This window comes from Gekko japonicus, unplaced genomic scaffold, assembly GCF_001447785.1.
Source record: "Gekko japonicus isolate JY-2015 unplaced genomic scaffold, Gekko_japonicus_V1.1 scaffold1218, whole genome shotgun sequence".
Classification (NCBI taxonomy): Eukaryota; Metazoa; Chordata; class Lepidosauria; order Squamata; family Gekkonidae; genus Gekko; species Gekko japonicus.
The window spans coordinates 317,716-332,415 of record NW_015160248.1 but is presented as its reverse complement, the minus strand read 5'-3'; the positions used below and the strand labels follow the sequence as shown (position 1 = coordinate 332,415).

The following is a 14,700-nucleotide window of genomic DNA, read 5'->3' as shown; positions in this document are numbered from 1 at the left end:
TACATGACTACACCAGACGAGATCATTCATAACTGTCCACTGCTTTACCTTGCATCCTCTGCCTCACCATTGTTTCTGTATTAAGTTCAGATGTGCCGTCCTTTACTATCTGTGGTCTTTCCCTCTTCCTTTGTGGATAGCCTGCTCTCTTTTAGATTGGCAAGGAAGGTAGTCAAAGCTTGCTCTCTCTTTCCAGAGTGTTTTATCTTCTTCTTTACACAGCCTGTCCTGCTCCCACCAACATTTTGTCCAGAGGGTGCAAGGAGCTTAAATGTTAGGGCAGGGAGAGAATGACTAACTACTGGGGGATGCACAGAAAACCAGATCAAAACCAGCCCCAAGAAAGGCATTTGAACCCCTGAAATGGCTGCCTTCTTTAGATCTGATTAGAATTTTATTATGGCTGTTCATTGATTCTATTGTTTTAAAATGTTTTTAATTATTCTATGTACTGAATTAGTATGTTGTGACCCACCCTGAGCCTGCTTGTGGGGGAGGGTGGGATATACATGAAATAAAATAATAAGAAAATCTTTGCCTCAAATCCCCAAAGATTTAATGTGGAAGCAAATCAAGGACATACTTGTGTTTAATAGTTCTTTTTCATTAAATTATTTGTACATACAGCAATTCCTATTCAGAAATGTTACATGCCAAAAATGTATTTACATAGCTATATGGATACATATATATCTTTCCTTTCTACTTACTATTGATCTCAGATGCATGGGTTTATCAATGGGTTTCACCAGGTTTTGTGATTCCATCTCATTCTTTAACAGTCCAGGATATTCCTGATCTGGGCACAGACCTTTTTCAATTAATTCCTTTAAAAAGATTAGTCAGCCATTCATGAAAATGTTAACAATCAAAAATTCACAAAATGCACACTTAAAAATGCATTTACTGAAAATGCAAAACAGCAACAGAAACTCATAAACACACTTACATTCTTAAGCTTCGTTACTTCATTAATTGCTTGCTTATTTCCAGGTTCCAGCTTCAAGACCATTTCAAAATCTGATAAATCCATGTAATAAATGCAAATGGTCACATTTAATAAATTCTTTAGGAAATATACCAGTTTTCAAAAAGACAGCTCTTCATCTACATGTTTATGTGAAACAGTTGAGATGCAACCTCGCCTAATTTAATTACCTTTAAGATTATTGAATTCAATACAAAATGAAGCAGAAATTTCTCCCACTATAAACAATAGGACTTGCTTAGCATCTGCACAATTATGCCCCTAATTATTAATAAAAGGACTGACTACTTATCAAAATCAACATTATTGACATGAATTATTAAAAATATGTCAGAAACTGGGTTCTATCAATTACAGCATCCAATCTGTGAAATGAAGTACTGGAAACAGGAGGTGCTCCCCCTTTGCCAGCTTTCACGAAGAGATGCAAGGCAGTGCTGTTTGGGTCTGACTTGGCTGGGCTGTATTCAGCGTGACTTGATCGGTGTGGCTTTGTACTGTTTTTATGCCCTGGCTTGTTTTAATGACACTGACCTATTTTTTTTAATGGTTGTGTTTAAAGGACGTTGGGCTATTTTAATAGCTGTGTTTAAAGGGCTTTGTATTATCATCTTAAATGTATACAAGATACATTTACTGCATAAAAAGACACCCTCCTTTATTGAAAACCTCACCTTGTATAGCTTCTTTAAATTTTCCCAGTGCTGCTCTAGCAGTCCCTCTTCTGGCATAGGCTTTAGAATACGAAGAATCCAGTAATACGGCTTGACTACAATCTTTCTCTGCCTCTTCATATCTCAAAGAGAATTTTAAACAGATTACTCATTGCTGATGATCTGATACTATTTTGATTCCTTACAGCTTATACTAACTCCAGCTTGACATGCAAACACTGAACAAACATGCAAGTATTAATTTGTGTCATATCAGGACCTGAACACGTTACCTGCTCCTTGTTTAAACCAACCTCAGTGTCATGACATTGGGGAAAGTGCTTGGATTAATCAGGGAGAGGATAGTTGGTCATATGTATTTTAAATTTACTTGGAAATTTCAAAAATGCCACCTTAAATTCAGTAAAGAGTAAAATTAATTTACTTTAAATTATTATTAGAAAAGACTTATTCTGCCAGCATTTCAGTAGATATGCACCACTCAGTCTGGAGCAGGGGTGGCCAAACTGCAGCTCGGAAGTCACATGAGGTTCTTTCACACAGTTTAATTTAATGTCAATAAAAAGTAAATCTGCATATTTTTCAATAATATTTGTTCATGTCTTGTGGCTCTCAAACTTCTGACATTTATTCTGTGTGGCTGTTACATTAAGCAAGTTTGGCCACCCCTGGTCTGGAGGGAAGAGCCTGGAATCTTCTCCACTCTTTGCATCACTGCTAGGAACTAGAAGGGACTGCCATACACACCTGCATGTACCCCTTAGTATCTTTGTATCTTACAACAAACAGTATATGTTTAAAATCTTGTGACCTGTTCTGGTAGCCAATCTTGATGAAAAAGTGGGCATAATACAGATTTTAAAAAGAGATATGTGTTACAGATGCTTATTAAAATTTCATATACTGAGAACCTTGAAAAGCTTCACAAGGATGCTGTGTCACAGTGGAATACGTAAACTGAATCAATTACACACAATTTGTAAGTTAACAGTAGTGCTGAACACATTATCTTGCACAGCTTAAACTATTCTCAGGCTTCAACTGTTATGCACTCTTGGGAGCAAGTCACTGAACAGAATAGGAATGAACAAAAAATATATACATAAACTGTACTTTGGCATCATGCATGCATGAAAGGGGTGCTTGCATGATATAGCTCCACACAGGTTTTAATTTTATGCAACACCTGTTTGAAATCAGCACAGCTTGCTCATGTTCTGAAGAAAAAGAAAGGCCAATTTTATAGACCAGTAACAGACCAATTCAAGTGGCAATATAATCTCCCATAGTGTATGTCAAGGGAATTGCCACAGTAGAATTAAATACAAGATTGCTTGCTTACACATGTTTTAAAGAAAATCAGAGGTCAGTTATTTTAAAACTGATATCTCAGAAAATATACAGAGGAATGACTGTAAATGCAGCACCACTCACTTTTGAGTTCTTAGGTAGGCCATGGCTCTGTTCGCTGGGAGAAGAGCATTGGTGCCATCTGCTGCAATTCCACGTGTGTAACATTCTATTGCTGCTTCATATTTACCTTCTTTGAAATATCCATTTCCCTAAAATATTCGGGAAGGAAAACTGAGCATTTATAGTGTAGGGAGTAAATATATTTATACCTATCAATAATACTCTGAAAAACAAATCTATACTAAAAGGATACAAAGTATTTCTAAAGAGCATTATTAATCTCAAGAGCAATTAAGGAAAACTTACATAGTAAAAATAAATCCTATAAATGTAAAGATTACAAAAACAGGGCAAACAATAACCTCAGTTTATCAGTACTCTGGCCATTCATCCTTGCAAACATATTCTGTCAATAACAGTTTTCCTAAAGCAAAGCCATTTGTTATTCAACAATGAAAGTAAGATGCTGGCATCTGAGAACTGAATTGTAAGTGACAAATAGGAAAAGCACTATACCCCTTCACTGTAATGCTATAAAGCAGGTTGCCACCACACCAGGCTGACTGGGGAGGGATCCCAGTTCAATTATCTGCTCAGAAAAATACTCTGGTCCTATAATCAAAGTGTTGAACACCTAGTTATTCAGTATCAGCTCAGCCCATTTCTTCTATTTTTCACACCCTGAACGAGACTCCAGTTCCACAATTAATTACTTTTGCTATGTAAAAACGCCCAAGAAACGTGACACATGATTGATTACTGTAAGATTACAGCCTTTCCCACCGTCCCATAAGTTCTTGTTAAACAGTTTTGTTGTATTTACCAAATCTTTCTCTGCAATAGCCTTTTGTTTACACTGCTCCATATCAATTTGTTTAATTTCTTCTACAGTTTGTGCTCTCTTGTGGGCATCTGTTTCTTCAGACTGAGAATCTTCTTTTAACATGACAGCCTGAAATAAAAAGGTAGATAATATATGCAAACTATTGCTACTATAAACAAAAAAAAAGTCATGGTATCCTAAGAACTACTTTACCTGTTCAATTTTCCTGAGTTCACTTTTTGCTTCAAAATTGTCTGGATCCAATTCTAAAACTTTTTCATAATCTAAACAGTAAAACAACAAATGAAATTGGAGTATTTTCAAACCATGCACTAAATGTTACATGTGGTGTAAAGGGGGAAAGGAGGTGACTGAACCATTAGAAAAATTAAAATTAGCAACAAATGTAGTATATGTCAGCTGTATTTCTTATATAGGAGACATATCACAATGATATACCTAAATTAGGTATACCATATACTATATACTATGCAAACCGGACACATCTTTGACTTGTCTAGAGGTTAGATTCAGGAGGGTAGCCATGTTGGTCCAAAGAAGTAGAACAAAGTTTGAGTCCAGTAGCACCTTTAAGACCAACAAAGTTTTATTGAAGGTTATACCTTGCATAAAACTTTGTTGGTCTTAAAGGTGCCACTACACTCAAACTTTGTCTAGAGGCAGTAACAGTAGGAGCTGCAGTGGATCAAGTGGTTAAGACACTGAACTGCAGGCTGTGGAAGGTTGGTAGTTCAGCAGTTTGAGACCCGAGTGTGCCGCATGATGGAGTGAGCTCCTGTCTCTAGTTCCAGCTCTTGCCAACCTAGCAGTTCAAAAGCAAGAAATTGCAAGTAGATAAATAGGTACCACTTCAGTGGGAAGGTAACAGCGTTCCATGCGCCTTGGTGTTTAGTCATGCTGGCCACATGACCACGGAAATGTCTTCGGACAGCGCTGGCTCTTCGGCTTTGAAACGGAGATGAGCACCGCAACCCTAGAGTCAGACTCGACTGGCTTTCGAGCAAGGGAACCTTTACCTTTTTGTAACAGTAAGCCTACAACTAATTTTGAGAGAAGAGTGCAAAAACCATCAAATTTCAGAACATTATTGTAATTCAACAGACTTTAACCAGGAAAGAACTACATGGGAAATCAGCACTCAGCATACCAGTTAGTTAACTCAGTAATCAAATGCTGTTTATTATTTAATGTTAGTTAACTCTGGATCCAACCAGAGTTTCTGCTGGTAAAAAAAGGAAGGAGGGGTACTGTTTGATCACAGAAAAAGGCTGCAATGAGAACTGCCAAGCCTGTATTTTTAAAAGCCATTTGCGATGGGGGCCATAGTATGGAGAGGAATTGGGTGAGACTGAGTGAAAAAGATAACTGGCTCCAACCCAATCAAACAGTATAAACAGCTCAAAAAGATACGATAGATATTTACATACACATACAAAAAAAAAAACATTTAAAAACCAAACATACCTTCTTTAGCACCCATAAAATTTTGCAAAGCAAAGCGAGCTGCTCCTCTTCTGGCATAAGCCTTTGTATAATTTTTATTTATGGCAAGTGCTAAGTTACAATCAGATTCTGCCGTAGAATATCTGTAAAAATACTGTACGTTTGTTACTCAAAATACACATTTTTTCAATACATATTAAATGAAGATGTGAAATTTCATGAAAATTTGTAAGGGTGCCTTTCCAATTCCTAGACATCCATACTGATGGTAAACTGGAGGCAGCATTCAGGAATATGATACCCTGGACCACACTCTATATTCCCCACCGTCTCAGCGTATAGTCTTGTCATGTGCTGTTTGCATCTCCCCCACCACAATAAGTCAATGAAGATTCACAAGACCAGGTTGTTTCAGAAGGACCTATCACTGATTTCAGGCCCATGTATCTTTTGGGAAGCCACCGGCATTCCATTCTGGTTCTAAAATATTGCTATTACTCATTATTAAATTCACTGGTCTGCACTGCTATTTCATGAGCTGTTGAGCAGCAAGCCCCCCTGGTTCAGGGGAAACTTGCAGAGCCTGATCATGTTCCACAGCTCTGTCTCCACCCGTTTAGATATCTACCAGCTCTCACTGCCTCTCTTCTGAAACCACAATTAAACAACTCCCAGGAGAATATTTTAAACATGTGTGCAGATTTTGGGTTACTGAATGTGAAGACAAACATTCCTTGAAAATCAGCAGAGGCAAGAATTACTTATTTTTCAGTTATGCTAATAGTTATTTAACTGCTTTTATTCAGTTCTTGTCTTGCTACAGGATTGAATTATTTATCCCCTCCTCATTCCAAGTTCATCTTTATCAAAGTTTATTTATTCATAACTCCTTAAGAGACTAGTGTTTTGACAGACTGCATCATATGCCTCTCTCTCTCACAAACTCTTAAGAAATCAACATTTCTGCTCTTGATATTAAAAGCTTAGGGAAGCAGGCGGTCACCAGAATTGTCAGATGGTTCACTTCTTAGTTAAACTGAAGTGAGAAAGAGGAATACTGGCTTCATTATCTGTACATGGACATACCAAAGGCGCATGGCACCAGAAAATACACACAAAAGGATTACACATTAAATCTGAAGCTGCTCCAGCAGAGAAGCTGCAGACGTGACATTTGAGGTTTGGGACAGCAGTGTTGGGATTACAATTGAAGCAATATATACTAGCTGTCTACATTTATTTACGGAAGAGACATTCTATTATCTCCCATTTGCCATTCTGTCTTGTAGTTCCACCCATGGATTCTGTATGCTGGGAAGTCTTAACAGCTAAAGGGAAGGGGGCAGAAGTTGCTATATATTGAATTGGAAGTATCAGTTTCAATGCTAGTATTAGTTTTTCTGCAAATCTGAATTCTGACCTTCCAAGCAACACACGATACTAGAGTCTGTATCTGCAGTATGCCAAATCTAACAATAAGGAATTTATCAACACATTACTAAATATAACCTAACAGACAAGTTACTATAGTAAAACAACAAGCAAACTGGTAGCAAGTTTTGAAGCCTGACCCCTGCATGGGGGGCGGGGGGCAGGGGCGGTGTAGAAGAAACAGGACAAAAGAGCACGGGATGTGTTGATTCTCTCAGCTCCATTCCAGTTGGGGTTTACTCTCTTTACGCTCAGGGTTTTGCACCAACCATGGAATAGTAATTTATTTTATTTATTATCAGATTTATACCCCACCCTCCCAGCTGAGGCCGGCTCAGAACACAAAGTAAGGAGCAGAACACAAAGACTTCTACACAGAATCTTAATCCATGTTTCACAAGTGTCCATAATGTCTATGAAGACAGGGGTTTTTATTGATCTGAAGTCCCATAGTTGTGTGTATGTGATTCTGTCTATGGCTCACAATCAGGATCTTAGGAAAAGTGCACTCCTGCACTGCAACCCAAATTCAATGATAAAAAGTTAAATATGTATTTTAGGTATGCAAAGGGCTAATTCTGAAAACTTTCTTTGGTAATTTGTTTTATGCTGTAGACAAGTAGAACTGAACGTTTTTGTGAAGGAGTGTGCTGAAAAACTCAAGTCTGTGTTTTTGGTCACTGAAAGACCTAGCTTTGAAGGAGTTTTTATTCATATGTCTCAAAACATGGGCTTGTTTTTTTCCTCTGGAATCTCTCAAGTTTGGAGTCATGGAAATATACATCTACTAGTAATCAGGCATGTTGTAGAAATAAATGTAACGAGCTCTAGAAAGAGGGTCTGGAGACTCCGTGGAGAGAGAGGGGGAGGGAGGGATGGACGGACAGGCAGGAAACTGTGGGGCAGGATGACAGACGCAAGCAAGCGAGGTGGACTCAGAAAAGCTCGAAAGTGAAATCTGCAAACAGGGGGGAATGGGGGGAAGAGAGAATCAGAGGAACGGAGGGAGGGAGAGAGACAGAAAGAAACCAGGCAGCCGGACTGAGAGACAGAAAAGCTGGAAAGGGGAGAACTGCAGAAGACACTGCAGGGGGAAAGGCAGCGTACTTACCTGGAAGTTTTATTGCACTCAGACTTCCAGGTAAGCGCACTGATGACAGGGGGCCAGAGGTGGTGGTAGGAGGAAGAGAGAGATGGACGGGCAGATGGGACAGGCTGGGCAGACCGGAAGCAGAGAGCGGAGCGAGGGATGGAGAGGAAAGAGCACGATCAAAAGAGCGGCAAGGCAGAAAGGGGAAGTGTTGGAGGGTTGTTAAGAAAGCGGAGGGCAGAGGGATCCTTCAGGTGCTTCATGGCAAGGCGTCGCCCTGTCTGTCTTGGCAGAGGTCCACTCAGCAGAGAGAGGTAGGGAGCCTCCAGGAGAGGGGTGGGGGATGATAGAGAGGAAAGAGGCAGGATGGGGAGCAGACGGATGCCACCCTGGCGAAGGGGAGGCCCGAGACAAGGCAACCCGTCCCTCGCAAAGCGTCCATCCCCTTCGTCAGCTCCCCCCAGACTGAGGCCGATACACTGGGTGTGGGCTCTGTGGGCAGGAGCAAGGCAATGCAGCGAGGGAATGCAGTCCGGGGATTGGCAGTCTTTCAGAGTGGCAGCTGAGGGACCCAAAGGCTGTGGGAGCGTGTGCACGGGGGGGGGGGGGGTGTGGACTCTTCCCCGATGCAAAATCCTCTCAGATTGACTGCTCATTCAGCCAGTCAAGTTCTGATTTGAAGATCTTAAGATTTGTTCATAAAATACACCCTAATAAGACTTGTGATAATCCCCAATTACAGCATTAAATTTAGTATTTCTAGAAGAGCTGACTCTAGAGACGAGGATATCAAAGGACAACAGTAATTATTTAGATTTAATCAAAGGCAGGGTTGCTTTCTATTAAAGCACCTGTAGGTATTTAAGTAGTATATTACTTTTGTCTTTGGGTTCTTCCTTGCTTCCTTGCTTAGTGGTAATATCTACAATATATAGCAAAGGGCTTTAGTTCTTATATTACTTCAGAAAATGAGAGAAAAAACATCAGTCTTGTTCCATTTTTTAAAAGTTAAGACAAAGCAACCTGTGAATTTGGAAATGAATTAGTCCTAAAGGATTTGGCTTGTTAAATAAATAGTGAAATCTTGATTTGAAAGCTCATAGCTTTTGAATTAGAACAAAGATGACAGAATCTTTTAAGGGAAATGATGATACGTAACAGAATCCTCCAGGATAAGCACACAACGAACTTAATTATCATCAACCTCTCTTTCTTATGATTACACATAAGCAAAGCATACAGCTATACAATATAAGCCTTACTTTTTCATTCGAAAAAAAGCAGATGCTCTGTTCGTAGGCAAAACTGGATTGTAAGGATCTGCATTCATTCCTTTTGTGTAAGACTCTATTGCAGCATCATAATTTCCTTGTTTAAAATAATTATTGCCCTGTTTTTTTTTTAAAAAAGAAGACAACACACAACTTGGACAGTGCAACAAGAGTATTGCAAGTTGTCACCTTTCTCTATTCACTTGGCTTTTGCCTGTTTCTTGAATAGAGACACCTGGTAACTACTATCTATACCCAGATTAGACTAGCATAACATATCTACATGGCGTTACCCTTCAAAACACCCAGAAACTTCAACTGGTTCATACTGATGCTACTCAACTGTTAATGGGCATAAATCACCAAGAACATTATTACCCTCATTTTAAAACACCTGCATTAGATACACAAATGTTCTGGATTCAGATAAAGTGATGGCTTTAGCCTAACAAGCCCTGAACTGTTCAAGTTCTGGTATCTGCTACAATCATTCCCCACCGCCACAAGGTTTGAGGTCAGCCAATAAGGCCTCACAAAGAGCACTATGTCTTCTGGAAGCTAAATCAGCTTTCCCAAAGATGATGGCCCCAGAATTTTGGGATGCCACCACCTGGGAAGCCAATTTGCTCTCTTTTCTTGCATCCTCTATGTGAAGGATGTGAAAATGTTCCTTTCAGCAGCTTTTGATACCATCAACATAATATTCTGTATTTTCTTGGCTGGGGGCACCACTTTGGTAGGTTTCACTCAGAGGTAAGTGTCAATATGGGATACTGGAACAGTTACCCTTCTCTATGAGAGTTCCCTAAGGGACTCCTCAATGTTCAGTCCTGTTTCTCCTACTTTTAAACATGCACAGTGCTATAAGTATTCTATGTTGTTGATCATGCAGAGAACATTTCTTGAATGTTGACAGAAATAAATAATAAGAAATAATGTAGCTGGAAGCTGATCTATAGCACTGAATCTGTAATGCAAGTCTAAATAATCAACCCATTTGCAATAATCATGCGCTATTTTTCAAGTTTCGGGCAACATATGAACATCTAAAGCTATACTATACAGTAGCAGACCACCGGTCTATGTAGTACTGTCTACTCTGACTGGCAGATGCATTCCACGGTTTCAGACAGGGAATGGTCTCTCTACTACTGCCACTAGAGCTCCGTTAATTAAAGTTGAGAACTGAACCTCGGGTCTTCTGTATGCAATGCATGCTCTACCACTGAATGATAACTCTATCCCATATATATGTATTTACCATGTTCTTTTGTATTCTAATAAGATTTTCAGTAGTCATCATAGCATTGATTTTTGACATCTTATATGCAACTGAAAATCATACAAGACTCGTATAGCAAACCTGATTTGTGCTGCAGAGAATAAGACCTATTGGCATTAACAAACTGGGAGGCTTGAATACAGAAACACTGTTCTAAGTCTAGCTTGAGCAAGCAATTAGATTAATATTTCTTAATTAAAAACAAACAAGAAGGTACTCACAATCATATAAAGTTTTTTGTAACCCTTCACATCTCAGTACCACAGCTAGCAGAGTGATGGTGCCAAATAAACTATAAATCACAGCTGTGATCCAAAGAGTGGGGGCTTCACTATATTATGATTTAAAAACTTTTTTTAAGTCCAGACTTGTTCCCCAAGTCGTATCATAAACTGTAGACATTTCCATTAGCTTTAATACATTATATGGGCTTCCTTGAGGATGTGAAAAACAATCACATGCTCTTAGAGAGATCTGGATATCCACCTTCCAATTTTAGACAGGTGAGAGTGACTTCTGAAACTCACACTGAACTATCAACTTTTTCAAAGTAAAAAATACATAGGACACAGAGACAAACTACAATAATTCAGAGCCAGTAAAAAGAAACCTGATGGTGAGAGTAGGTATCAGGAATTGGGTGTCCTTCATTTAAAAACAAGGCAATAACCTTTTCTTTCTCAATAAGCGCCTTTTCTGTGTCTATATGAATTCCGTCTTCTTCAGAATCTGACTCTAGAGACACTGAATCGTGGGTACTGTCTTCCTTATCCAGTTCTTCAAGGATCTTATCCTGAAATGAAGTACATTTAAAGACACTTAGAAGTTAAGAACTATCAGAAAAGAAGTAAAGCAGATATTAAAAATTATTGTGTTATTACAATACCAGTAATATCAGTTCTTGAAATTATATTATAGAAAAAGTACCCTGTTAAAAAAAATTATTTGCATGAGCACCTCTAGACTACTGCTAGAACATGTAATCTTCTGATCCAATTTTCAGTTATTCCATTTCATGCTTATAAAGGTCCCTGCCACATGGCAGGGAAAACACCGGTCAAAGTGCGGCTAATTAGAGCTGCACCAAAATAGAGACGCTGCGGGCGGGATCCCACGGATCCGGTGAGCCGTTGCTCCCCGGCACGATCAGATGCTGGGGAGGAAGAGACGAATGGGAGGGGGAGGCTGCCAAACTGCGCATGTGTGAGTATGCGCAGTTCGGCCGGGGATGCACCGGCGATCCCACGGCCAGCCGTGATGCGGACCTACCAGATGAACCACCTAGGTAGGTGGTTCATGTTTGCTGCGGGGCTGTCGGGGGAAGGGCCAGATCGGGAACGGGCCCACAACACTTCCCAGATGTTGCGGTGGGATCGTGCCCGTTTGCTGCACCCCCAATCCGGCCCACTCCCGACCCAAAACCCCTCGTGAGAACAGGGCCAAAGATTGCCAAAGCAGTACTATTCCTTTATACTTTACCAAAAATACATACTATAGAGTAACAGCAAATGATTATTTATGTAATACTTTATTCTACAGAACTCTTGCCAAGAGCTTTTTTAAAACATCTGGAAAGCCACAGTAATATCACAAGGCTGAGCAGCTGCTTATGAACGCTTCTTGAAAAATATCTCCCAAAGAAAAAAACTAAGGCAAAAAGAACAAAACCAGTGCCAGTTTTGCAGCCACAAACCACCTCACAAGGAATGATAAAAGTGAACTTCTACAAGTATTTTCTAAAACTCCCACAGCAGTTAAGTCTGAATTCTTGAATTTCAGCCTAAACATTTAGTTTCACCGGTTTTAAGGCCTACGGCTTTCAGTCTGTACCATATGCAAAATGTAGTGGTAGATGTTGGGCTGTATCACAATAAACCTAAGTTGGGTGTGGGGAGGGGAATCTTTCATAGTTTTAGATTCTCCTGATGTAAAATTAGTGCACTAGGAGATGATGAATTAGTTTTCTATATGCACTTTTTAGTGTGGATAGGAATTCAAACAAAACCCCCACTCACCCCTCCAAAGCATTCACTACTTCATTCTACAGAACATAAACATGGAGCCTACCATAACTGCCTTAATGACTTCTTTCCTGGAAATAAATGCCAAAAGAACTTAAATCCATTGAAAAATTCACATTAAAAAAGTTTAGGATATGGTGCAAGAATGCAAATCTAGCAAGAACTATGGAACCTTAATTCAACTCAAAGCAGACATGTTTAATCTAAGAATTCCTTGTTTTGTGAATTAGAAAACTATATATCAAAATGGAACACAAAGCAAAGAACAATTAACTCATATAGCTCATATTCATTGGTTTTGTAAAGTTATAAAAATAGTTCATGAAGCATATTTAATTCCTTAATACATGAAAAACACAGAAATATAACAGAGTACAAAAAAACAGGATTGGTCATATTAATACCATCAGTAAATGTGAAATTAGTCCAACATACAAAGAAAGAGGAAAAAACCCTTTACAGAAATCACATATGGCACATGAATGGCTGCATATACAACTATCATCTAATGGGACATTTCTATTTTTAAAATTGCTGATAACCGATTTCAATCAAATATTAGTTTTTACATATGAATCTTCAGTGACATTTGATCACTTAAGTCCTACCTTAATGCAGCCTTATTAAAGAATGTGACAACTCAAAATTTTATTTAGAAGTATTATATAAAGTTTAACATTACATATCCAAACTTCACAAAATAAAATTGCTGTAATTTGGCTTCGTCTTATGTACAAGTTAACTCACCACATCAAGCTTTCCCCATGCTTCATAATCATAAGATTTTATCTTGTTCTTTTTATTTTCTTCAGTTGTTTTCTTGGAGACTTTTTTAATTTTGCTCTTCTTTTTCTTCTTATAAGCTTCATTTCGAATTGGAGGTAAATCCTAAATAAAGAAAAATGTGGCTCTTTGCTTTTACACAACATTTAGTAATTTAGAGATAGACGTAATTTATAAAATTGGCCTGTCAGTACAAAATCAGCACCCGCCAATGCACTTCTTGTCGCTTGCTATTAGTCTTTGCAGTCTTTGCTCCAGATGGGGATATGCATTCACATCTACTTAAAGAGATGCATCCAGCCAATTCAGCAGAACCCAATGAGCAATGCAATATGGACGCAGATTGATTTCAGCATCAGAACTGTACATGAATGTCCTTGCTCAGTGGTTTTCAAGAAATCACCTTAGGTTAGATCAAGACTAAATTTTCCAGTGGCAGAATAGAACTTTCCTGCCTTCCCCCTTTCATTGATCTCCACAAAAATGTTACTCCTGGAGGATATGTGACCCTTCAGAATGACATGAGGGGAGTCTGCAGCAGAAAGTGGGAAATCGGCAAAAAGTGCCAATGTAGTCTGGATTCATTATCATTAATGGATTCTGAACTACAAAGGCTGTAATCACACTAGTGAAGGTAAACAGAGGGTCCCCTCCTCCTTGAGGTCAGTTAACACAAGTGATTTAGCACTAATATCTTTGATTACTTGATGTTCATCCTTGCCATGCTTCGAGGAACTCAAGAGTGGCATACATAATCCCCTACATCCATTTTACTGTCACAGCCTGCAACGAAGGTTGAGAAAAGTGTGACTGACCCAAGGACACCCAGTGAACTTAATCGCAGAATGGGGATTTGAACCCAGGCTTCCACACCTGCAACCCTATACACCATACTATCAGTTAGTATGTGCTGCCAATGCTATTGCTCAGACTGCCATCAAGCCAAAATACCACTGGCAGTGCACAATTTCCTTGAGCTTCCATAAACTAGAAATGAAATCTCAGTAGTTTCAACTTTGGGTACAACGTACAGGTAAACTATAATGTTAAATACATGCTGCTGAAACTAAATCAGTTTTGTAGTTTATTTATCTGATGCACTTATGTAGAACTTTTTGGCCACTGAATTAAAGGCAGATTACAATTATTAAAATAGCTTTATCAATTCCATTTGAATCAAAGGAAGTAGTACAGATCATATTTTAACATTCACATATCTTAACACCATAGCAGGGCACTTACCTTTACTAGAGTTCCGCTCTGCCGCCTTAAATCTGAATCCTTTTCTTTAATATCCTTTTCCCAACTTTCTAAGTCTTTCACAAAATCTTGTAGCTCTTCTGCATTCTGCCGTACTTGCAGCTGTAACTCTATTGCTTTATTTGGTGAAGTCATCTGGTTTCTTTCTGTGTTGGGGAAAATCCAGGCTAGTAAAAAAGCATTTGCAAAAGACTTTATTA

The 14,700-nt window shown here is 38.9% G+C and overlaps 1 protein-coding gene across 5 annotated transcripts in view; it reads right to left on the bottom strand.

Annotated features, from left to right (window-relative positions):
- RPAP3 (RNA polymerase II associated protein 3) overlaps positions 1-14,700 on the bottom strand; it is a 32,652-nt gene that overhangs the window by 14,192 nt on the left and 3,760 nt on the right. For 3 of the 5 annotated variants that reach the window (XM_015414042.1, XM_015414015.1, XM_015414028.1), the window contains exons 2-12: positions 14,483-14,646; positions 13,205-13,345; positions 11,107-11,229; positions 9,146-9,273; positions 5,384-5,505; positions 4,112-4,182; positions 3,899-4,027; positions 3,097-3,224; positions 1,663-1,784; positions 950-1,020; positions 711-827 (exon numbers count right to left, since the gene is read on the bottom strand). In XM_015414042.1, coding sequence (XP_015269528.1) covers positions 711-827; positions 950-1,020; positions 1,663-1,784; positions 3,097-3,224; positions 3,899-4,027; positions 4,112-4,182; positions 5,384-5,505; positions 9,146-9,273; positions 11,107-11,229; positions 13,205-13,345; positions 14,483-14,635 — 1,305 coding nt within the window. In that variant the 5' untranslated portion in view covers positions 14,636-14,646. Of the gene's footprint in view, positions 1-710; positions 828-949; positions 1,021-1,662; positions 1,785-3,096; positions 3,225-3,898; positions 4,028-4,111; positions 4,183-5,383; positions 5,506-9,145; positions 9,274-11,106; positions 11,230-13,204; positions 13,346-14,482; positions 14,668-14,700 lie in introns of all 5 variants that reach the window. The other 2 variants (XM_015414021.1, XM_015414036.1) reach the window with 1 other exon arrangement.